A 25,151-nucleotide genomic window follows, 5' to 3' on the forward strand; every position below is an offset into this window, starting at 1 on the left:
AGTCAATCTACTGCATTTTCCACACGTAAAATGTGTTCAGAGCATAAAGTATTTCCCACAAACACAGTTGCACTCACATACATTAAGCTGTTTTTGTTGTTTTCTACATTGGAGATTTCTTCATTTTCGACCTGTCGCTCTCCAGGGTCTTGTTTTGATCATCACCATCATGAGAGAGGCGGTTGAAGAAATAAGATGCTACCTTCGAGACAAAGAAGTGAACTCTCAGATTTACAGCAAGCTTTCAACAAGAGGTAAGGATCAGAAGCGTGGACAGCTCCGGTCATGTTTTGTCCGTGTTGATATCTGAGCCATGTTGCTTATTTCTCAGCATCAGCGTCTATTAACTGTAGGAGGTTGGTCCTGTTAAAACTTATTGGGGCTAGGGGAAATGGTTGGTAATTCAAAGCAGAGATGTAAAAGTGTACATAAGAGGCCTTGGTATAAAGTGCTAGCAGCAATAAAAAGCAGGAGACCTCTTGTGGTTTCCATCACTTTTCTCCTTTGATGTGGCAGCTTGTTTTACCCATAAACACAGTGACTGGTTGCCTCCATGATAGTGGCCCTGTGCATATTTTAAGAGTTTATAGAAACTGTATGGTGAAGAAGTCAAAGCCTCTCATCTGCTCATCTTTTTTTTTTTTTTAGATACACGCCACTTTTGGTTTCTGAAAGCCGTTACCTGAAGCTGCTGTGTGGATTTTTCTTTGTTGATCTGTCTTTTGTAAAGAGATGTGTAAAATTTTACTGCACCAGTAGAGCAGAGCACTTTTGTGGAGTCCCATGAACCCTAATGCGTAGCAATATTAATGCGCTTTAATGTCTTACATATGCAAAGCCCAGAGGTCACGGCAAAGGTCAGGGGTCAGTGATCTCTTCCAAACAATTTTGCCCGTTCATTCCAAATGGAATGAGAGAAAAGGCTCAACTCCCCCAGCATTCTTTCAAATCTGCACGGAAAATTACTTTCCCAAATTCACTGGGGCGACTGGTGAGACGTGCAGAACAACAGTTCACCAAGAGAAGACATCAGTACTTTTTATAGTCATATTTGATTTTTAAAAAAAAAAACGCATGTTTTAAAATGTATTTATAGCCAAAAGAATTTTGTGTGTATCTTTGAAGAACCAGTTCCAGTGCTCAGTTTGTTTTAATTTTGTACCACATGTAACCCACATATACAAACTTAGTTAACACTTCACTAACTCTGTTCTGTGTTTCAGGCACAGTGAAGGTTAAAAGCAGCGGCATTCAAGTTGGAGATCTTATAATCGTGGAAAAGGTTTGCTGATGATTGTTTCATCCACATCTGTGAATAGTTTTTTTGCGTTTTTCGGACTGTCAAGTTACCATTTATATGAGGGGGGGTGGGGGGCTGTTAATCTTCTGTGCTCCATTGGCGACTGAGGTGAAAGGAGTTAGTAAAGATTTTGTAATCTTGTGATCAATGCTGAGCTCCAGCCTGTCAAACTCAATGCATACACAGCAGACATGAACCTAAAATGCTTTTAATTAGATCTCAGGCACAAATTCGATTGAGTACTATTTATTGATATAATTTTTTCATTTTGAAATCACATTTATAGTTTGCAGTTGTGCAAAATATTTAAGTTACTTTGAGTTTTTAGGGCAGTCCGCTGTGTTGCTCTTTAGGCTGGATACTCTGAGGTCTTTGTGTGTGAAATATGAGAAGTGAGTCCTGTCTTCAGTTTCCAACTGAGGGCTTCTTTCTGAATCGCTCATTTCAACGCGGCTGAAGGAAAGGTCACACATGTTGTCCTACACATTTCACTAATATGACTGAGTGACTCAGAGTTATGTGGGTTGCGATTCAGACAGACACTTCAGAAGTGAAACCAGTAGCAAAAGACAAAAAGCTTTGGAAAAGCTTTGGAATTTTTAAATTAACCTGCATCTTAAAAGCCATAATACATCTTTATTAGACTATCAACCACTTAGCAATAATCCATGCACAGTTCGGGGGACTTTGCCGGGTGTAGTGGAGGGACCGGGTCAGGCAGAGTGTAAAACCTGGTCAGGGTCCCGTACAGGCCATGACAGAATGATTTGTGTTGGAGGGCTTATTATTTTGACTGACTGGCTGCTGGTAATGTGACACATGAAAAGCAAAAAAAGTCTTATTCTGCTGCAGTTAAAGAGCAGAGCAGGGAGTAGGAAGAGTGCAGGATCAGGAACTGATGTTGAACCTGTGTTTTTCTTTCTGCTCTCTTTGTAGAACCAGCGTGTTCCTGCTGACATGATCTTTTTAAGGACCTCTGAAAGAAATGGTAAACATCTGCTGGTCATTCATCCAGATCTCCACAACAGACTGGCTGCCTGGCTGGCTGGGGAAATGACTTGTTTAAAAAGGCGCTGAGGTGCAGGGATTAGCCCTGAGCCAGGACAGGAAGTCCTACAATGTCTAAATTGTAATTGGGTCCAGTACTAAACTATCACTCAAAGCGTGGTGTGGTGGAGAATTGCTCCTCTATGTAATCGTGAGATGGTTCACTGTAGACAAAACATTGTTCTCTCTTCATCTTCATCCATGGCTGATTTTGTCTTTCAAATGAGAAGATAATGAAAAGGAGGCACACACATAAATCAAATGCAAAGAGAAAGCAGGAGACATGAGAGGAGGCTGCTTCATCTGAATAATCAAATATGGATTAGATTTGTCACTGGTAACACCAACTTAGTGAATTGCGCTGCATATTTTATTTGCAAATATACAAAATACACATAAGTCCATTCAAAATGAGGACTTCTGAGGCAGAGCACATGAAAAATCTCAGCACAGGGAGATTTTGTTTTGATGTTTTATTTTCAGCTTACAGAAGAGCAATTGTGGCTCCAAGAGAAGCTGGATGCATGTTTTTGTTGCGTTTTCCTGTTAGGGGAAGAAAAACAACAGCTTTGTTTTACTGGAAATAGTGCTCGGTTATCTCTCTTCCATGTGGAGGCCATTAGGTCAATTATGAAGAGCCTAGGCCAGGATTGGGAGTGAGGGCAGGATGACGCATGTGGGCCGGTGGAGGGGGATGGGCTTTGGTGGATGCCTCCACTTATTCTCCCAGCTTGATCCCAAAAGTGATGTGCAACGCAGGGTTAGGGTTATTCTCAGAAGCTGCTATTCAGCTGTGACTCCAGATTAAAATTCCTTTATAGGCCCTTTTCATCTATTTATTTAAATTAAAAAACAGTTGACCGTAGCCTGTAGTATGTACTGAAATATAAATCATACATTCAGTGCCATCATCAGAATAAAAAAAAAGATTGTGAGGTTCCTTGTTTAACTAAATGCCTGTCTATTGTTGCCCTCTAGGGGTAAGTGTGTCTCCACCTGGCATCAGTGGCAGCTCTTGTCTTCTCCTTTCCAGGCTCCTGTTTCCTGCGGACTGACCAGCTGGACGGAGAGACAGACTGGAAACTACGCCTCCCAGTGGCCTGCACACAGAGGCTGCCAACTGCTGCCGTGAGTCACACAATAAAGATGGAGAGGTTGTAGGGAAACTTTAATGTTGCAACACGGCATTTATGACATTGGTGTGCAACGAAAACTAATTGCTTTTATAAATGGAATCATATTCAATATAATTTGGCTTTTTGACAAGATATCACAAGAAAAACTCTTTAATGTCAATGTGAAAACATTTCTACAATGTAATGTCAATTAATTCAAAATATAGAACATAAAATAAGCAATTGCATAAATATTCACCCCCTTTAAAGTGACTGACCTAATTCAACAGAGGTCCTGCCAGTTGGTGCTAGTAGTCTCACAGTTAGTGAAACGGAGATCACCTGAGTGCAGTGAATGTGTCTCGAGTGATTGTAGTTTAGAGACACCTGTCTCTTTAAGGTCCAGTCTCTGGTTAATCAGTGTTCCTGGCTACAATTACACTATGAAGACAAAAGAACACGCCAAGCAACTCAGAGAAAAAGCTGCAGAAAGCTCATATTAAATCTCAGGTTTGCCCAAAGGCATGTGGGAGACACACAAACGCTGCACATCACCACAAACACACCGTCCACACTGTGAAGCTTGGTGGTGGCAGCAGCATCATGCTGTTGGGATGCTTCTTGGCACCAGGCCCTGGACGATTTAGTTTCTAGCAAGACAGTGTGACCCGAAGCATATAGCAAAAGCCACCCGGTGCGCATGGTGTGAAGACAACAAGGTGAGTGTTCTGGAGCGGCCGAGTCAAAGCCCAGCCCTCAAGCCAGTAGAGGATTTGTGGCCGGACTTGAAAAGGGTAGTTCATGCCCGATCCTCATGCAGCCTAACAGAGCTCGAGCAGTTGTGCAAAGAAGAATGGAGTAAAATTGCAGATGTCCAGATGTGCAAACCTGATTGAGACCCATCCACACAGACAAAGGTGCATCTGCGAAATACTGACTTGAAGGGAGTGACTGTTTATGCAATCACTTACTTTACATCATATATCTTTAATTAATTGACATTACTTTGTAGAAATATCTTTTCCCTTTGACATTAAAGTGTAAATTCTTGTAAAAAAAAGCCAAATTATATTGATCATGATTCCATTTATAAAAACAATAAAAGGAGAAAACATCAAAGGGGGTGAACTCTTTTTTATAGGCACTGTAATTGCACATGCTGACTATGGTCAAAGAAAAGCAAGTCTGTCATTAGGACTGAGTAGTCATTTAACCAGAGGGCAGGACGGCCTGGTCATCAGAGAACGTCATGACTGAAAGGTCAAAGGTTCACCTCAGGCCTCTACTGCTAGAAGAGTTTTTAGAGGCAAATATTCATGTTGATATTTCAGTAAATTCAGTTTTTAATATGATACAGTAAAATTCTGTATTAAAGTAAATAAAATAGTGTTATTCTATTTTCTCATTTTGACAGAAAACCCTTGTTTGCAGCTGTTTTGGCAATAAATTATGAGTTTTAACTCATAAAAGTGAAAGTGCCAAAAAAAAAAAAAAAATCAGATTTTGGCTTCTCAGATGTGAATATTTGCTGGCTTTCTTAGTCTTCTGTGATAGTAGATTGAATATCCTGTGTCTGACTAAACTAGAGACTTTCTTAATTTGGGCTTTGGGAATTGTGTTGGGTATTTTTTACAGACCAAATTATTCATCAAGATAACAATCAGCAAATTAGCTCAACCCTGAACTGTTACTTTTTCACACCTATGCCGTGTCAATCATCTCCTGCTCTCCGAGCCCCTCGTGACAGGAAGAATAACGACCATATTTGTCAAACAAGTCAAACATTATTTATTTTTTGAATGTCTCATAGCAGTTTGTCCACAAATTGTTGCCTCAAGCAAAGGGGTCTGTGTAAAGGAAGCAAAGGAAGTGTAAAATGCAAAACTATAGAGCAAACACTGCTGCTACACAAACTGTAAATGATAACAGAAATTAAACTGTCAGTGTCAGTAAAATGAAATCATTTTTCAAGGCTTGATGAAGTTAGGCAAAGCTTTGCTGGTCTTTGCTTGATTACAGTTATTCATATTCTGATATTTTTGATGTCTCACAGGACCTTCTCCAAATCAGATCCTACGTGTACGCGGAAGAGCCAAACATCGACATCCATAACTTCATTGGAACTTTTACCAGGGTGAGTGGTGACATTGCCCAACCATATGCCTCTCACTTAATGTTCTGTCCTGAACATGTTGGATATTATACCGCAAGCAGCAAAATTCTGCTGCTGAATGAAACAGATTCTAAACGTAAACCACTGGTTTCACAGTGAGAAGTGAGGCTGAGCATCTCTTGCACCCACGACGGTCAGTAATCAAGGCTTCAACAGAAAAATCAGTTTAAAAATCCATCAGTGATGCCGCCTGTGACTCTCTCTCTTTCTCCCTCTCATGCACCAGATGCCAAATATCTCTCAAAGTGGTGCAGGCGTTGTGGTTCATTCTGTAAATGTGCTCTAATGTCTGAATAAAGCCATAACGACGAGCATTAGTAAGCATTAGCGTAATAGACATCTGTGTCTGAACGACTGAAAAAGTCATGACTTCAGCAGATTGATGAAGCCAGCAACGTTTCATGTTCCATCTTTCAAAAATATTTCCAGTGTATTTAGTGAACTCTGTTTTCTGTTTGCAAAGCTTTTGTTTGTCAAAGACTGCAATTATTTGACCAGTTTCCGTCTCCATTTTCTGTATTTGCATGTTGTGTCAACTGTTGCAGGAAGATGGAGATCCCCCAGTCAACGAAAGTCTCAGCATCGAGAACACCCTGTGGGCCAGCACCGTTGTTGCCTCTGGTAAATATCTGACTGGTGGTACAGCTAATACCCAGGAAGTAACCAGGACCAGCCTTCGCTCTGTGCCAGAGGTGTCCCGACTGTTCCACAAAGGGGTCATGTGGCTGCAGGTTTTTGTTCCAACCAAGCAGCAGCACACCAGACTTCAGACAGTTGACTGGTCAAACTGTGTGCTCTTCATTGGTTGGAACAAAAAGCTGCAGCCACATGGCTCTTCGTGGAACAGTTTGGACACCTCTGCTCTGTGCTCTTTGTTCGTCTGACCAAACACATACACACAACAAATAAAAATAATGAGGCAATCAGACATTTTGCTCATTTCTAAATGGCTCTGGAGCAGCAAACCATCGTGGAAAAGAAAGTGTGCTTCTTCCACAGGAGGTGGAATCCACTTTAACCCACGCTAACATATGTTATCTATTAAGCCACTGGAAATCTGCATCCTATATTTCAAATGACATTCTTCATTTGAAAATGTCTATACATGTCAAGATTATAAGTCTGGGAAACATCCTCTTGACATTTTATGTTTTATGTTGTTCCTTTATTATATTGGCCTGAGGCGGTTTTTCTTTTTCTCTCCCACACTCCAGGCACCGTGGTGGGGGTTGTGATTTACACAGGCAAGGAGCTGCGCAGTGTCATGAACACCTCCAACCCGAGGCACAAGGTACAGTAGTGTGAACCAGAGCCTAAAGACCAACATTAGGTCATTTAGTTTGCACAAAGACGTATTTATTTGGCAGATTTTCGTAGATAAATCAAATTTATCCGTAACATATCAATTGTGTAATTTATGTAACATTAAAATTAATTCAGACTTCAGATTAGACTTACATATTATACATCAACAGACCATCTGTGTTTATGTTCATTTGATGCGTGATGTTTTCCCTGTGTTGCGTGATAGGTGGGTTTGTTTGACTTGGAAGTGAACTGTTTGACTAAGATCCTGTTTGGGGCCCTGGTGGTGGTGTCACTGGTCATGGTGGCCCTCCAGCACTTCGCTGGGCGCTGGTACCTCCAGATCTTTCGCTTCCTGCTGCTCTTCTCTCACATTGTGCCCATTAGGTGCGATTTAAAGATTCAAAGTCATCTGCAGTGTTGTATTGCATTTATGTGTAAGGAGCTAAAAAGCACTCATTTCCTTTTTTGTTTTTGTTTTTTTTAACTGATGCAGTTTGCGTGTCAATCTGGATATGGGCAAGATGGTTTTCAGTTGGATGATTAAAAAAGACTCCAAGATCCCTGGGACGGTGGTGAGGGCTAGCACCATACCTGAACAGCTTGGACGCATCTCCTACCTGCTGACTGACAAAACAGGTTAGACGGCAGGAAGTGACCGTGAAAAGCAGCACAGCTTTAAGACAGCCTCGGCTGTGTGGCCGAAAGAAGCGCTGCGGCCGGTGTGTGGAGCACTGAAATGAGAGGTTATAGTGCTGAGGATTAGCCAAGGAAGTATCCAGTTGGACAGACTTAAGTCATTTCCTTCCCTGGGGGGTTTTGCTGTGTGGTGGGGTTTCTGCTCCCAAAGACCTGCTACTTATTGGACCCTTAAATCATAAAAAAGGCCCAAAGTCTCTCATCCATACACACCTTTAGAGCACAACACCTCCACTCCAGTGCACTTCCTCAGGCGCGAGGTGTTGCGCGTCAGATTTACAGCCCTCATGGCCAATAAAATGATCCGCCATTTCCCCATCCAGACCGTGATAAGGCCGGGCGGTGGGGTGGTGGTGGTGGTGGAGTCTGCAGGTCAGGCTAATGTACGTGTGAGGCCCCTGAGGTCTTTTTGATGTACTGGTGGAAAATGCTTTTAAAGTGAGTGTGAGGATACAGAGGTGGTGTGTAGTGTCAGAGGGGAAGGTTTCTGGCTTTCTCACCATTTTGTTTTTTTCCACAGTCACAGTATGTGACATGTAAACTCTGTCTTAAGTTACTGACTAATGTCTGTAAATCCCAACCAGTGTGTGAAAGGTGTAGAAATACTTTTATAGATATTTCTTGACACTAGAAAATATGGGAATTCTTACTGAAATTAACTGTTTCAGTTACAGTTATTTGAATGCCTGTAATGTTATGTTTACCAGGGACTCTCACCCAAAATGAAATGGTGTTCCGGCGTCTACATCTGGGAACTGTGGCTTATGGGATGGACTCGATGGATGAAGTACAAAGCCACGTGTTCAGTGCCTACACACAGGTAAAAAAATAAAAATAAAATAACGTGTCTCTGTGTCTGTCAAGGAGAAGAGGTGAACAAATCCACTCACAACATTTAGAAAACAAACAAAAAACAAAAGATTGAAATTCCTAAAGCTTGGGAAAGGGAAAGGGTAAAACAAACAGACATGAACATTGTTTTAAGAATCATATCAGTTTGTGATTATTGTTTGGTTGAATGCTTCCTGACCTCAGATGACACTCTTTGTCCCCCTTGACACCAGAGGTTAGTGAAGCAGGAAACAGGATTAGCCCACAAGCGAAGCACTGGCCGGACTTTTTAATGACGCTACCATTAACCCCTGGAACGCGCGGCTTTCTAAAAATAGCAAGGCCACAATGCAAAAGAAAATTGTTCATATTTTCTCCACACATCTGGTTTTGTTTACAGGCCACTATCACAGCAAAGATTGAACCTGGGTTGGTTAAGCAAGTAGTTTCTCAGACTTAAACATACACATCTCCAGTTAGCAGTCTCTGTTTTATTATTAGCTTTTTTAAAAAAAATGTGTATCTTGTTGTGTTGTTGTGTTGTTGTTTACAGGGGTTCAAGTGTTTGTACAACTATTTTTTCAGTTTGAAATTTTCAGTCCCTCATATGGTGTCTTTTTTTTTTGACAGTACATATTATTAGTTCTGTTGGCTACAATAGCTGCCCTCTCTCAGGAAAACCTTGACCCCACTGAAGGACTCCTATAAGAAAAGAGTGTTATAGGTCTTTTCAGATTCCTGTGAGCACTTCTGTTTGATGACAGTGCCTTCTGTAATTTTCTTCAGCCCACCCACGACCTTCCAGCCTCCAGGGCTCCAGCAGCCACCAAGGTCCGCAAGACCATCAGTAGCAGAGTTCACGAGGCTGTGAAGGCCATCGCCCTGGTACACAACGTGACACCCGTTTACGAGTCCAACGGGGTGACAGACCAGGCCGAGGCCGAGCAGCACTATGAAGACACATGCAGAGTCTACCAGGCTTCCAGCCCAGATGAGGTATGACGGCCGGTCACACAGAGCCATGTCACGTTCCTTCTTTCTTATTATTGACACTGATGTTTCTGCTCTATATCCTGAGAAAATTCTGCTTTTCAAAACCTGCAGGCCATGTGCTGATATGAGAACTTAATTATTTTTTTATTCAAAATACTACTAAAATTTATCATATAGTAGGTGGAGACCATAACACATGCTACTTGAAAGGTAATAATAATAAACTTAATTTATATACTGCTAAAACTTTTCATACAAAAAATGCAGGTCTGTCCTTTACAAAAAAAAATTAAAATCTGTCAATGTAAACAACAGGTAAAATATTTAAATACATTTAATAAGAGGAAAACTTACAAACCGGAGCTCGCTGGGTTTTTCATTATAGACATTTTTAACCATCAAAAACAATTTATTGCTTTTTTTTTAAAAGTTGTTTTTGTTTTTTTTTCCTGTCTGTGTGGAAACTTAGACTTGGATGTTTCCCACATTTATTATATAAACAGCTACAGTACATTCATCAGATAATGTACATAAATAAATAAACACACACACACACACACAGGCAAATACCTTTATGTTGATATATTTCAACCTGCCCTGTTGGGAAATGTACACTTCATCTGCTTAAACATCCATTTCTCAAGGCCGAGCAGACGGGAGAGCAGACTTCCGATCTCAACATGGGGAGTTCTTCGTTTTTGTCAGTAAAAGCCATTATCTTGAGTGTCTTCACCGCTTTCTTCCTTAAAGGGGAACATTCACAATCCAAACGGCATTACACGTTCATGTCCTTGATCGGTATGAAATCTTTGAACATCAGGAAGAGGGCTGCGGAATTCGACTTGATCTGTTTCCTGCGGTGTAAATACGGATTTCCTTAATGTGCTCCCCAGCCCATTGCACTTATCCCCTTTTTGAATTTGCTCTTTGATGGCATATATTAATAGAGCCTTCATATCTGTTGTTATTAAAGAACGGTGGTTTGTGTTGTTGGCAGAAAATGAAGCTGTTTTATTGGTTTTTTGGTGACGTTGGATAAAAATTTCAACAGTTTCCTCTGAGTTGCTGAGCCCTGAAAGGTGCACTGGATCAGTCTGATAAAATCTAGACTGAGATTCAGTTTGCTTTCCTACAGCTTTCAGGAAGTCTTAATATAGATCTGGTTTTGGCTGTGAGCACTTTGGACACTATGTCAGTGACTGTTGAATACATGGTTTTTACTATAGCATTCAACACTGACACTTCACTAAGATATGCACATGTAAATGAAAACAGGATTATTTACTTATCACGTATTAACATCAAAATCGCCTTATTGGTATGTAGTTATCTAAAGGGTGACATGTCACACGTGATTCACAGAGGAGAGCTGATATCTGAATCACTTTTCTTTTCAGCTCATAAAAACCGTGTCAGCCATGTGGGGGTTCTGAGTCAAGCCGACTGGCTGCAGCGTTGTTCAGTCCAGTTAGAAATCAGCAGCCAGCCCAGATGCTGCAGTTAAAAGGTGGTCCTTTTGCGGCGGACACCAGATCCGTTAAATTCCTCCACAGTGAATATTTCTAGACTGTGACTAAACGCCATCTTCATATTTCCCAACCTGGATGACAAACATTACGGTAGTCAGAGCTTTTCTGACGTTACAAGTGCTCCTGGCCAGCCGCCGTCAGACTACATGGCGATCTGTTTCCAAAATAAGTAATTTCGGAACCACAAAATCTGTGGTTTTAAAATTGAGTTGGAGCGTGGCCGTCTTTGTTGGTTTCTCTCATCTGTGTCCATTTGGCCACTCTGCTATTAGTCCTGTCAGAAGATGGATGATGAATTGGGTATGTGATCTGGCTTCTGGTCTGGAAGTTATTGGGCAATGTCATCTCTGCTCTTTTTCTCCCCACTCAGACCCACACACACACACACACACACACACACACACAGACATGCATTTACCATTGTATTAATGGATGTTGTGTGTTGTGTCCTTCAGAAAAGATCAAGCAAAAACAATAATTTCAGTTCAGAAGTGGACATCTCCCTAGTTTTTCAATCGATAGGCTTGAGAGCTGAAAATGCTTGAGCTATTGATTAAAGCTAAATGTTTACTGTGCTCTCTCGCAAGCTACTCTCTCAAAAGTGTCCTCCACTGTTTTCTTTCTTATTCAAGTAAAGGAACATCATATTGACATAATGGTTTTAACATGAGAATTATCAAAAAAAACAGAAAAACCACCCCTTATATTCAGTGGTATATTTTTAATGACCTTCTACTTACAGTCTTTACAATGTCATGTTGATAGGTGTCGCTGGTGCAGTGGACTGAGAGCGTCGGGCTCACACTTGTGGGAAGAGACCAGTCCTCCATGCAGCTGCGGACCCCTACTGGCCAAATTTTGAACTTCACCATCCTGCAGATTTTCCCCTTCACCTATGAGAGCAAGAGGATGGGCATCATAGTACGAGTGAGTGCCAAGATGGTTTTGTTACCTGTGACTAATGTTCTCCTCTGTTAGCAGTAGCTGTTGTGCATTTTCCTTTATTATGTTCTTCTAAATAATTACATTGACTTAAAAAAAAAAAAAGCAGCACCCTCAGTTACAGACGGTGGAGGACAGTAGTCGTTGCTCGGACGCTGAGAGTTGCTAGACACTAGCTTTCACACGAGAAACAGCACAGCACAGTGTCATGCCCCCCAAAAAACGTACCTTACAGCGACCTCTGACTAAGCCTGATGACTAACTTTATTTCTATTGGCTGGGCTATAACTCAGGAAGTCTGGGGATCTGAAACTTGACTTCCTCGTGATAATATTTTCAAGCACTGTTTTAAACCCTTTGTTAATACCAAAATAAGGTATCCATTTCTAGGCAACACAGAAACATAAACTAGTTCATGTTCACATTGGCTCTCGTGGGTATGAACTGGAAATCCCTTCTGAATGAGGCCTACGTGCCTGTTTCATGTCGGGTGTATCACGTTTTTTTTTTTTTTTTTATTACCTATTTATGTCTCACACTCAATAAACTGGACATATTTGTTTCTTAGGATGAATCAACGGGAGAAATCACTTTCTACATGAAGGGTGCTGATGTGGTGATGGCAGGCATTGTCCAGTATAACGACTGGCTGGAAGAGGAGGTAGAGCTCCCTCTTTTTGCACAAATCATGATGCAACGACAGTGATTTTATTCCTGTTATAAATAACTCACAGACTAATAAACTTTGTAGCCGGCTGAACCCAGATGTTTGACGTCTCTGTTTTCTAGTGCGGAAACATGGCGAGGGAAGGTCTGAGGGTCCTTGTGGTCTCCAAGAAGTCCCTGACAGAGGAGCAGTATCAAGATTTTGAGGTGAGCGCTCTCTCTCTCATGAGATCGACCCACAGCGATCTGAGGGACTGGGACTCATTTTAATTCTGGCCTAGCTTCATTAGTGCCACTACACATTCACTCTCTTTGGCTTGCGTTCAGTAAAGTCATTTCAGCAATGTGTTAGACATCTATTATGTTCAAATTACACTGAAAATCTGTTGACTGACAAACAAGACACATGCACACTGATATTCTATGCAGCCATGTTCGGTATTTCTAAATGTCAAAGGGTGTTCTTGGGTAATTGGACTAACCTCTTTCCCCCTACTCCATACACCCCACCCGCCCACGCACACACACCCAGGCCCCACTCATTGTTTGAGCAGGGCAGGGCTGTCTCCCCCTGCAGTCTTCAGCCCCAGGCCCATTACTGAAGTGTATAATTGTGTGAGCGGAGCTGGTGGGCAGCAGTGAGTCACCAGCTGAGTCACACACACACACACACACACACACAGAGTTTGTGTTCCTGTATGAGTCACACTCAGATTATTTTTGCTTTATCTCACTCGCAGATTGCCCTGGAGCTGGAGCGCTGAAGATGGGCGTTAACCCATTGATCGTGTCTGTTCTGGGTTTCTCACTGTTGTTTTTTTAGGTGGCTTTTAGGGCTGATTGCAAGTAAATACATGGACATTTATATTTAAACTGAAACTTAGATGTCTTAAATGGAAGTTTCAGTGCGTGTCGAATGTCATGCATTCATACTTGCACAGATTAATCTCCGTGTAGGTTGGCAAATTCTCCTAAAGTGTGCACACTGTGTGAGACATCCCTGTTGCTGTTTTCTTTTTGTGTGTGTGTTTGTCGTGTCTTCCACAGCTGGTGGCCATTTTGATATTTTCTCCTTCTATTCTGGCTGTTTCCCGTCTTTGGCCTTGCAATGATTCTACCTCATTTTACGCTAGTTTCATCTGCGGCTCCTCCCACTCAAAATATTCCCATTCATCCCCCCTGCCCCAGGCACGGTATGTCCAGGCCAAGCTCAGCGTCCACGACCGCTCTCTGAAGGTGGCCACAGTGATTGAGAGTCTGGAGATGGAGATGGAGCTGCTGTGTCTGACCGGGGTGGAGGACCAGCTCCAGACCGACGTCAGGCCCACCCTGGAGATCCTCCGCAATGCCGGCATCAAGGTCTGGAGGGAGGGGCAGATGCCTTCATAGCTCACAGTAGCAACAAATTAAGAAAACACAACATAGAAACAAGACAAGTACCCATGTTTTTTATATCTGTCTACATGAAGAAGCCTCATTCTGTTACCTCATTTAAGTACAAAAACCAAGATTATAGTGAATTTAAATCGATTATAGGGAAATTTCTAAGTGGTTGCTGGTAGGCACGCTTCAGATGGTTGATATAAAATATTTGACCACATTTGCACGGAAACAAGCGTTTGGTTTTGTTCAAGAGAACCAGGAAGCTGATTAGTCACAGTGGTAAGAGTTAGGCTGATGGTCCACATTCACTCGTGTTGGTTCTCCCAAAATGAGAAGAGACAGATTTCCTCACTTCCTCACTGATTTCTTCCTCCACCCCAGTACAATGGAGGTGAATGGAGTTTCATTTTAACTGTTCATGGCATTTGAAAATGAAATTTTAAAAAAATAGTATGCGTAGTATAGTTTATAATAGAACAGATGGAATATAGTATGTTTTCAGAAACAGCATCGTGGTCGTCAGTGGATTATCCAGAATAACAGGAGCATTGTTCCTGAAAAGTCATGTTGCTACTGAATCTTTTTTAAATATAATTTTTTAATGTTGTGATTCATCTCTGCTGAATCTAAGTGGAGGCAGAAGTGTGTCTGATGAATATCTCATAACTGCATAAAAACATAAATTAGCATAAAAAAAATAACACTACAGTTAATAATTCTTTTTTTTTTATTTATGTTTAATAAACTTTTTAAAATTTTACATTTAAATCTTGAAGTTCCCATAAGCAACATCCAGAACGACTCTATTGAGAATCAGCCTGATTCTTATCTATGTGATAACTCGTGTTTGTCTCCTGTTTGAAGCACTAGCACTACGATAAAGTAAGAGAAATCAGACTGAGGCTACAGACAGTTACACGTTGCGCAATCAAGTCTTTCATCTCTCGAATTTAGCTTTTGTTAACTGATTGAACCGACAGATTTTTAAAACATTTTTCTTTGATTTATTTACACATGTGAGTGGAATTTCTCTTCATACGTCAGCGCACCTTCTAAAGCCAGGAATTCTCTTTGCTACGTTATTCTCTGGTTTCTGTGTAGGTTTGGATGCTGACAGGAGACAAGCTTGAAACAGCCACATGCACTGCTAAGAACGCCCATCTGATCACCCGCAACCAGGACATCCATATCTTCCGACCCGTAAGTGCAGGACAAGGAGACGTCTTCCTTTTGTCTGCATATGAAGTGGGGAGTAGTTGATTTTCGTGCCACAGGGTTCATCCCAGTTCAATGCAGCACTGACAGTTTCCTGACTCTGTCGACCCACGGGCATCCATCCTCTGTGTGACCGAGGCCCATTTGCTAGTGGTCATTCAGCCCCACACAACTACGCATGCAGCCCAAGCCAGCGTCCACAGCTGAATAAATCACCTCCCACCAGCGAAAGCATCCAAGCCACTGTCAAAGAGAACAAACAGGCCTTCGCTCAGCCAGAGAGGAGAAACCAGCTGAACCACTCCCAGAGGGAACATGCAGAGGGCTCGCTTCCTAATTTGTTTTGCAGGTTCCAGGCTCTCTCGCTGCTTTGATAGTCCCCCTCTGCCCTCCCCTCTGGAGCCGTGCCAGAGCAGAAGGAGCGCCTGCCATATAGGAAGGTTAAAACTTGCGTACAACTGCGGTTACTGGAAGAGAATAACAATGGTTGGCACGGCTTGAAAACCTCTGTCCCAGTGGACGGGGGAGTGCTGACTGGGCCTGCAACACATACATCTGGATTAGTTTCCTGGTGGCCACCAATGGCCTGATCTGGATTGACGTATGAATAGCCAGCAGTTGAAGGATATTCATACCAGAGCATAACTCTTGTTGACAGATTAACACCATGCCTTGTCAGTGCTGCATTTTTGGAGAAATTTTAAATCTATATTTGATCCTGACACAATTGTTAGGAACCTCCAGTTGATTTTATATTTTCCCACTTCCCAGTATTCAATTCTAATTAAGATTTTCTAAGCACTACATAAATATTTAATAGGTGGCATACAGCTACATTATACTATAATCTAGTTGTAGTTGTATGCAAATGAGTAATTTTTTGTGGATATTTCTTGGCAAATTGTAGTAAAAACAATTATCCCAGTGGTTAAAGTTTTTTTGTTTTACACATGGAAATATTTTTTCTCATGTAATTCATACAGTTTATTGTACTAAACATCAGTTAAATACATTTATTTGTGATTTTGCCAACATTCCCCGTGTGCTGCCAACAAGCATTCACTGATCCAGTTTAAGTGAATGTCAAGTGAACGGCCAGACACTGCAGCTATTACATTAGATGCTAATTCAATTTTCTGTTCTGCTTTGTTGAGCTAAAAGTTTAATTCCAGTTGATCCATTATAACAACGCTAGGACAATATACGGCAGCAACTGATGATTATTTTCTTTATCGAATAACCCACCAGTTATTTTCTCAAGTAATCAATGAACTACATGATCCATAAAATGCCAGAAAATTGTGATAAACACGTGTTATAATTTACCACAGCCCAAGGAGATGCGTTCAGATGTCCTGTTTTGTTTGACCAACAGATCCAAAACCAATAGAAGTTCAGTTTACAATCATATATGGTGACAAAAAGCTCCACAGTATCACGTTTGAGAATCTGGAATCTGCAAACGTTTGGCACTTTTGCTTGAGACTAAAACGACGAATCGATTATGAAAGCAGTTCACCATTAGTTAGTTGGATGTCTGGCAGATATTCGGTTGCTCTAACGATTGTCATCGCTGTAGCAGGAGTGAAACAAGCTACTGTTCTTCTGTCTGATAACAATCAGGATGCTGATCTTTTTTTTTGTGTGTCTGTGTATGTATATGTGTGTACTTGCATATGTGTGCATTTATAAATGTGGTTGCCATTGCCTTAGGTGACAACACGAGGGGAAGCCCACCTGGAGCTCAACGCTTTCAGGAGAAAACACGACTGCGCCCTCGTGATATCAGGGGACTCGCTTGAGGTAAACTCTGTGTGTGTGTGTGTGTGTGTGTGTGCGTGTGTGTGCGTAACCCTCTTCCCACTGATTTATCTCTCCTTATGAAACTCTGACATGTTTTCTGCGTGATGCATGATAATATCGCTGCCACTGAAGCATCTCTGGAAGTGGTATCTGTGGTTAGACTCATTTTCTAAACTGCAGTAGGAGTTTAACTGTAAGTTAAGTTGAAGATCCACAGCTGAGATCAGTTATGTGTGGTGGCCCACGTTGCTCACCCGTTCGTTCGTTGTGGGTTTCTTGCAGGTTTGTCTGAAATACTACGAATATGAGTTCATGGAGCTTGCGTGCCAGTGTCCCGCTGTGGTTTGCTGCCGATGCACCCCCACGCAGAAGGCTCAGATAGTGCGGCTGCTGCAAGAGCGCACGGGCAAACTCACCTGCGCTGTAGGTGAGTGGAAGATAGAAACTGTCCAACAGCTTTTTTTTTTTTTTTTTTTTTTTTATAGGTGGGAAACACTCTGCCTCTTTCCTCTTCTCCACATCCTCCTCAGAACTTTTTTATCTGTTTCAGCTAAAACCTCTGCTCCTCTCACCAGCACTTCCACTATAGGCATTCATCCATTGCCACAGTCACAGCTGATTTAAGCATAAAGTAATACCACCATGCAATGTATCACCGGGTGGCAGGGTGGTGATTCATATTTTTGTTATTGTCTTTCTTTAGAATCACATTGTGATAAGATCATATCATGTTATTGCTTCACAGAATCCAGTGGAATAAGTGGTTCCCTCTAACTTTTAACTTAAAGCTATTTAATCAGCCACTTAGCTGCTTGTTTTACGTGTGAAGAGCGAGTTTCACATCAGTTGATCTGAACACTTTATGTGTGATTTTATTGTTTTATTTGAAATGTTTTAGCATTGTGTTTTTCACTCACCTATTTTTTTTATCTCACTCTTTATTTGGTAAATTCCTCAGAGAGATTTTATTTTCCTTGGCTGATGTTCTGATCTCTTAATCAGGCCATATTTTGAAATACACGAACACACACACACACATACACACACACACACTACTCTTAACAGTTTCTACTGGTGAGTCACTGATGTGAATCCTGACACCTCCATGGCTTTTGTTCTCTCTTAGGGGATGGAGGAAACGATGTCAGCATGATCCAGGAAGCCGACTGTGGCGTGGGAGTGGAGGGAAAAGTAAGACTCTCTCCATCTCATCGCCTCACATTGACGTTTTGCTCTCACAGATTTTCACTTTGTGTTTCCTGTCAAGATCTCTCTCCCGTTCAGAGACATGTAGAGGGACGCGCGCACAGATGATTCCTCTTTATCAGGATCTATTGTCTGAGTAGAGGAAATAGAGATGACAGGATGCTTTTGTGCTTAAGTAAAAGTAAGAGTCTCAGATGAGCCCGCCTTTTGAACTTCTCTCTCTGTAAGTTTCCTGTCAAGATGGCCATTTTGCTGTGACATGAACCTCATACAGTACATGTTTCTACAGTGATATTACTGAAAGGAATCTTCAGCATTTTAGGAAATAAACTTATTTGTTTTTTTTTGGGTTTTTTTTGGCCAAAACTTGGTTGAGAAAATCAATACCATTCTCACATCTGTCCGTTAAAGATGAAACTAGAGCCTGGAGCCTCGAGTAGAGAGAAGTAAGCATCAGAATCAACTCACCTGCTGCACCTTGGACTGGCCACAGGTCCAAGGTTAAGCCTCATGCATGTGGACAAACAGGTTCTGTAGATTCTGTAGATGTGGACAAACACGTTCATGCCAGAAGGGTTCCTGAGTTTTACCAGTGTAATGTTTTTAAGGACTGGTTGTCGCCCTTTAGTCTCATTTTTGTTGCCAAATAACCGAGCTATATTTCTGTCACTGTGCAATCAATTCATAGCACAGTAAGAACTCAAAGGCCTTCTTTTCAGGTCAGCAAAGACGTCTTGTAGCGTGTCCTCACTGCCCTCTGTGCTGTGTGTTTGACAGGAAGGAAAGCAGGCCTCCTTGGCTGCCGACTTCTCAGTGACTCAGTTCAAACATTTAGGCCGTCTCCTCATGGTTCACGGTCGGAACAGCTACAAAAGGTCTGCAGCCCTCAGCCAGTTTGTCATCCACAGGAGCCTGTGCATCAGCACCATGCAGGTAGGTAGAGTGCAGCTAAAACGTGGTGCCATTTCAAATTTTCACATTAGCTTTGGCTGAGTTTTCACATCAGTGCGTTTCAATTTGTAAAACTCTGACCACAGTGTTCTGCAATCTTTTATTTTTGCCTCCAAAGTCCCACAGAGCACAGAGAATGAAACCACCTGTGTTAAATTAGGGAACACATCACATATTATGTTTATCAGAGCTGTAGAACAGAAACTGTAGATGTTAATATTTCAAAATAGGAAATACTTCTGTCAAACAGTAACTAATTCTCATCAAGACAAAGTCCTGTCATTTTCTCAAGATAATACAAATAAGGAAAAAATACAAAATATAGGCTTTAACAGTTATGCTTAACAGGATGCTTTCGTTTCATTTGTTTAATATGCAGTGTTTCTGTAAATACACTTTGGGTAGTGAAACCTTTCTGTTCTGTATCAAAAACAAGGTTAATTTTAAATTAAGGCATAAAACTTTAGATGTTTCAGTCACTTGTGAGTTTAATCTTTAAAAATACAATAAGCTACAGTACTTACTATAATGCAGGGAAGCATAGATTGTTAAACCACAGTTTACATTGCTGTAACAGACTCATTTCATTGTGACAGTAATCACAAGGAAAGAAATTGCAATTGCAACTATTTTTTATTAATATTTTTTTCTTCTACCACTGCCATACATTTGACATGCAAGTGCTTAGCTAAGCCGGTAAGGAGAATAAGAAGAAATGCTCACACTGATCTGCACATTTAGCAATCAGCACTGAAGCCAGTACGAGGTGACTGTGTACTGGAGACTGAGCGTGTGAGTCAGCGTCTAAGGTCAGCATTCTGGGCTTAAAAGTAAGAATTTAGCAAGTCAGTTTGGCTCCGAGAGTTTTCCCACATCGAAACTCTGAACCAAAGTAATTGTGCAATCCTGTAAAATGTCTGAAAAAGAACATAGGTTAAACGGTTTTTGTTTTTCCACAACACCTAAAATCTAAATGTGAGGAGGAAATGATTGGGGTGAGGCAGAGGGAGAAGTTTCAGGGGTGGTCATGGAAGGGTGGGGTGCATGATGAGTCAGAGGAGTGGGCCTGTGGTGCCCTTCTGAGCTGACCCCCCCCAACACACACACACACACCCTGGACACTATCCCCGGTCCAATTCCCATGTCCCAGTCCAACCTCAGCCCCCGCCGTGGAGGGACAGTCCATGACTCACTGCATCATGGACTTTGGGGTTTCAGGGAGGCCCTCCTCCACATGTCTCACATTAACGCCGACCACAGCCGCAGCTGGGACCCGTCTGGTCCGGGGCTGCCTGGATGGTAGGCTGACTAGTGTGACAGCACAATACTGGCATCATCCATATGTTGACGGCACATGCCAGAATTATTCAGTGAAGTGTTCTCGGGCAGTAGCGCTGCGGTAGAGTGGGGATTGTTGCGGTGTTGCGTTTTATGTTTGGGATTTAGCTAATTGATTAGTCAGAGTGCGGTGACCTTTTTAGTTTGTGTGTTACCGCGGCAGGTTAATGTTATAATGCAATAATAATTTCCCTTTACTTCCCTGATCGAAGTGGACTTATCTGTCTGCAGCATTTGAAAACTGATGTCCCTGATTTCTTCCATCATCATCTGTAATAACACCACGTTATTAATATGAAAAGCAGAATAAATCACTCACTTGGTCCTCCTCTGTCCCCAGGCGGTCTTCTCCTCTGTTTTCTACTTCGCTTCAGTCCCACTCTACCAAGGATTTCTGATTATTGGGTAAGATACAAACTCTGAATGGCGATGACTTATCAAGAGAGCATTTGGCTGCCTTCTTTCTATGGCATTTCCTCTGTGTTAAGGCACTGTTGAAATGCGTGAAGGGGGAAAATATGAAAGTTCTGACTTCTAGACTGAAGCATTTCTAATGAATCCAAGAACGAAATGTGTGAAACTGTTTGTCCTTGTGCCATTTTCCCCACACTGAAGACACATGATGTTTTCTGTTTCAGCTACTCCACTATCTACACCATGTTCCCTGTCTTCTCCCTGGTGTTGGACAAGGATGTTAAGTCAGAGGTTGCCATGTTATACCCAGAGTTGTACAAAGATCTCTTGAAGGTATATACTGAGTGTTCTCCTCCCACATGTTACAGTGCAGCCAAAAATATGGAAATGGTGAAAATGATGTTCTGTTGTTTTCTTTTCCGCAGGGTCGACCACTGTCTTTCAAGACATTTCTAATATGGGTCCTGATAAGTATCTATCAAGGTAAGGAAGAGTCTGTACAAATTTCTTACTGTCAGAGTCAATACGTGCAGCTGTTGGAGATACAGATACACAAAACTTTAAAAAAATAATAAAAGAAAAATGGCCACAGTAAACACAGACATGAGCTGTGAGGTTAACGTACAGTGCAAACATACTGAATCACGGAGTCATCACTTTCCATTCACACACTCAGCTATTTTGGAAGTTGGCTTAGTCATATGTAGAAGTACAAGGCATCAGATGAGTTTCAGATGTTGAATTTGGGCACATCATTCCCCCAACGAACGAAGAAGGCACCTCGCTCTTCTGCTTGACACGTTGCTGTTTAACAACCCACACACTTTTCTTCTTAATTTCTAGAGAAGTCTGTGTCTGAGGACTTTGTTAAAAAAGACCAAAGGTTAATTTCTGACACTGGGCGCTTGCAGGGGAAAAGTGTTTGCAGGAACGTACCAAGCTATGCCTTGAAACTTCCATTTTCTGACTGAGCTAAAGATACTGTATGTTTCAAAGTAATGGGGACTGGTTTCTAAACAGTTGCTCTGTAAATACTTTCTTACTTTATTTTATTTCATTAACTAATCAGAAATAAAATAAAAATATAAAGGCTGGTGTTTCCTATAATTTTGACTGTTATAAGTGTTCACTTCCTCCTCAGATCAGATCCTGCAGGACTGTGTTTCAGTTGCTGTTTTTCAGATTAAAGTTTGGCTGTGACGCCGGATCATGGCGTGGATTACGAAGTACATCTCTAAATGTTGGTCTCACTCTGAGGTCGTGGCCTCTTCTTCCTCCACAGGGAGCATCATCATGTATGGGGCGTTGCTGCTCTTCGAGTCAGAGTTCGTCCATATTGTTGCCATTTCCTTCACCTCTCTCATCCTGACTGAGCTGCTGATGGTGGCCCTGACCATCCAGACGTGGCACTGGCTCATGATCGTCGGCGAGCTCCTGAGCTTGGCCTGTTACGTCGCCTCGCTCGTCTTCCTGCACGAGTTCATAGGTGAGCGAACACATACACATGCATGTAAACTCATTTTTCACCCACCCGGAAGGCGACTCTGAGCCCGTGGCGGTGTATTTCACAGAGACGAGAAAACTAATGCGTCTCACTGCAGCCTGAGTGATGTTGTTGTGCTGTGGCCGACCTTGAAATAGTACGTCAGCATTCAGCGGTGAGGGGGACCTGCTCATTCATAAAATGCCTCTGGTGTACAATAAGCTGTGGTATGCTGGATATTAGGAAGTCTAAAGGTGAGCGCACTGACAAATTGTCCTGGCGTGGACGAGGCTCAAACATGCCGTAGTATCAAAAGAGGAAATGCCAGCAGTCCTGTTAGCTTCCTGTGGACGTGGCTCATGTGTTTATCACAGAAAAGGTGAGTTCGGTAGAAAACACCTTCCACAAAAACAGTGCTGGACATGTGAAACATAAACAACGTTTGTAGCAGAGGGGAGAGTTACTCCATTACAGCCTGCGTGTTTCCAGGCTATTGGGCATTTATTTTCTTGAGCTTGGCTAAAAAATAAGCCAATTATAGTTGTGCCATATTAAGGCCCGTGACATATACAATACTTTAACCGAGAGCTTTGCAAGCCTTTATTTTCAGCTTTATGTGGGGTGTGGAGTTCCATTTTCAGCCTACAATCTAGACCACTGAGGATCATGACTGGCATGTGGTCAAACGTCCCCTTTTTGGACACTTTTCCTCTCTCTTGAAGTCAGACCGGAATAGATTTTAAAGGCTATTCTTCTGCTGCATGTGCAGTTTACACACTTAATCTGGCATTCTCGAGGTCAGTGCATGTGAAACAGTTACAGGTTCATTTCTCTGTCTCCTGCGTTCGAAGCAGACTGGACAGATATGAGTCCAGCTCAGGAATCTTGTTGAATGGTGAGAAGTGTCTGTATCCTACAATCTCATTCTGACCTTTGACTCTTTGTCTGTGCCAGATGTGTACTTCATCACCACGGTATCTTTCCTGTGGAAGGTGACCGTCATCACGCTAGTGAGCTGTCTGCCCCTTTACATCCTCAAGTACCTGCGGAGACGCTTCTCTCCGCCCAGCTACTCCAAACTGACCTCTTAGAGAGCGAGAGGATTCTCCGGCCTCATTTACTGGGGAAGACGGGAAGCTGTTCGTGTTCTCACCCGGCAGAGCCTGCGCTTAGACCAGAGAATCAAACCTGGATTTATCCCCTTTAATTTGTTCTCCTTGGAAATGTGAAAGACCGACAGGGAGTTTTGTCAGGGACAGGCGAGAGATTGTTAATCGGGGAGATTGTGTTAAAAAGCAAAGTTACTTGCTACATGTGTCTGATGCAAAGACTAACTCATGATTTTTTTTTTTTTTTTTTTTTTTGAGCAGACCTGCTGCGAATTGTGAATTGGGTCAGTTTAACAAGCTCTGGCTTACTTACTGTCAGCTCTCCTGTGACAGAATAACATGACTATTGCCTGTGTGTAAAAAAAAAAAAAAAAATGGAGACGCAAAATGAGTAAATGCAGGTTTTATAATGTCAAAAATCACCAAGAGAAGCAAGTGGAAAAGTTTTAACGTCTCAGTTTTGTAGATGTGTCATTTGGGCTGGAAGCTAATTTTCTCTAATTTCTAGTTCCATCTTAAATAGAAAAGCCGTTTTTATTATTAGACGCTGAAATTGACGTAGCATTCTCACTCAGGACTTGATTCACACTCTCCTTAAACAGTGATTTCCAAATGGAGTTTGAGAATTACATGGTTAACAAAAAAAAAAAAAAAAGTTTACTGGCTAGACTTTGCATAAAACACACGTCTGCATGTTTGTGTATTTGTTTATGCGTCACCCCGATGCTGCAGCCCGACACGGCGGAGGTGGTGTGGTTGTTTATTTTAGCGTGACCTGTGGTGTCTGATGCTAAATCCGTTTCTGTTTCTTTGTGTGGACTCCGAGTTGTTAGTGTTTGTGGAGCGCGGTCAGAACGGCCACAAAGGAGTGTTGGTTATTTGCAGCCGAACCTTCCGCCGGGGCTCCCGACAGGCTCTGTGTCCGCAGGGGAATGTGCAGCCTCTCATGTGGCCGCTCAGGCGGGCCAGCGGCAGCCACGCTTTCAGCTTTGCATGATGAGTCACTGTAACAGTGACCTAAAGCCATAACTGAAAATACCCGTGTGACCGGCGTCCAGCTGCCCCCTTTCATGTCGACTAATCTAGGGCCCCCTCACTTCTCACTGCTACTAACCTCCACTGTTCAGCTGTGAAAGAAAAAAAAAAAAGGGAACAAATCACAGTAGTCAGTGTGAATATTGTTAATAAGTATTATTACTGCACATTCAGAAAGGAAAAGAAATCATCTCATTAGTTGTGTGATGATGGGGATACTGTAAATAACTAGCAACTGAGAAAGTTATGTGACCACATTCTCACTCATTTCAAAATGATTTTAGTTGTTTAAAAAAAAAAAAAAAAACATTTCTCATGTGATCATGTGAATCTCACTGTCGAACCGAATATCCAGGGTGCCACGAGTAACCATCTCATCATGTTCTGTTAAACTAAACTTTTAATCCCCACTGAGCTCAACAAGTTGTTTGCACAGAATTTCTGTTTTGTATGATTATTATATTTTTATGTTGTAACAGAATTGCGAAACATAAAAGATGCTAAAGTCATTTGGTTGCTTGTAAATAACCTGTATTTTTTTTTTTTGTAATTTATTAACCTTTTTTATTTAATGGTGTTTATTGCACTCAATTGATCTGAACAAAAAGGGATGA

General features: G+C 41.9%; 1 protein-coding gene across 1 annotated transcript in view; it reads left to right on the top strand.

Moving 5' to 3' along the window:
* Positions 1-24,853, top strand: part of LOC121195022 (probable phospholipid-transporting ATPase IIA) — a 28,182-nt gene extending 3,329 nt beyond the window's left edge. The window contains exons 4-28 of the mRNA XM_041058177.1: positions 146-254; positions 1,224-1,282; positions 2,237-2,288; positions 3,381-3,475; positions 5,516-5,596; positions 6,181-6,256; positions 6,850-6,926; positions 7,167-7,327; positions 7,437-7,579; positions 8,347-8,459; positions 9,257-9,466; positions 11,758-11,919; positions 12,503-12,595; positions 12,724-12,807; positions 13,789-13,959; positions 15,085-15,183; positions 16,912-17,001; positions 17,284-17,428; positions 18,128-18,192; positions 18,985-19,140; positions 20,837-20,901; positions 21,135-21,243; positions 21,336-21,393; positions 22,193-22,396; positions 23,348-24,853. Coding sequence (XP_040914111.1) covers positions 146-254; positions 1,224-1,282; positions 2,237-2,288; positions 3,381-3,475; positions 5,516-5,596; positions 6,181-6,256; positions 6,850-6,926; positions 7,167-7,327; positions 7,437-7,579; positions 8,347-8,459; positions 9,257-9,466; positions 11,758-11,919; positions 12,503-12,595; positions 12,724-12,807; positions 13,789-13,959; positions 15,085-15,183; positions 16,912-17,001; positions 17,284-17,428; positions 18,128-18,192; positions 18,985-19,140; positions 20,837-20,901; positions 21,135-21,243; positions 21,336-21,393; positions 22,193-22,396; positions 23,348-23,484 — 2,814 coding nt within the window. The 3' untranslated portion in view covers positions 23,485-24,853. The remainder of the gene's footprint in view (positions 1-145; positions 255-1,223; positions 1,283-2,236; positions 2,289-3,380; positions 3,476-5,515; positions 5,597-6,180; positions 6,257-6,849; positions 6,927-7,166; positions 7,328-7,436; positions 7,580-8,346; positions 8,460-9,256; positions 9,467-11,757; positions 11,920-12,502; positions 12,596-12,723; positions 12,808-13,788; positions 13,960-15,084; positions 15,184-16,911; positions 17,002-17,283; positions 17,429-18,127; positions 18,193-18,984; positions 19,141-20,836; positions 20,902-21,134; positions 21,244-21,335; positions 21,394-22,192; positions 22,397-23,347) is intronic.
* The last annotated feature ends 298 nt before the right edge of the window (positions 24,854-25,151 follow it).

The sequence above is a fragment of the Toxotes jaculatrix genome, chromosome 2 (genome assembly GCF_017976425.1).
Source record: "Toxotes jaculatrix isolate fToxJac2 chromosome 2, fToxJac2.pri, whole genome shotgun sequence".
In the NCBI taxonomy this organism is placed as follows: domain Eukaryota; kingdom Metazoa; phylum Chordata; class Actinopteri; family Toxotidae; genus Toxotes; species Toxotes jaculatrix.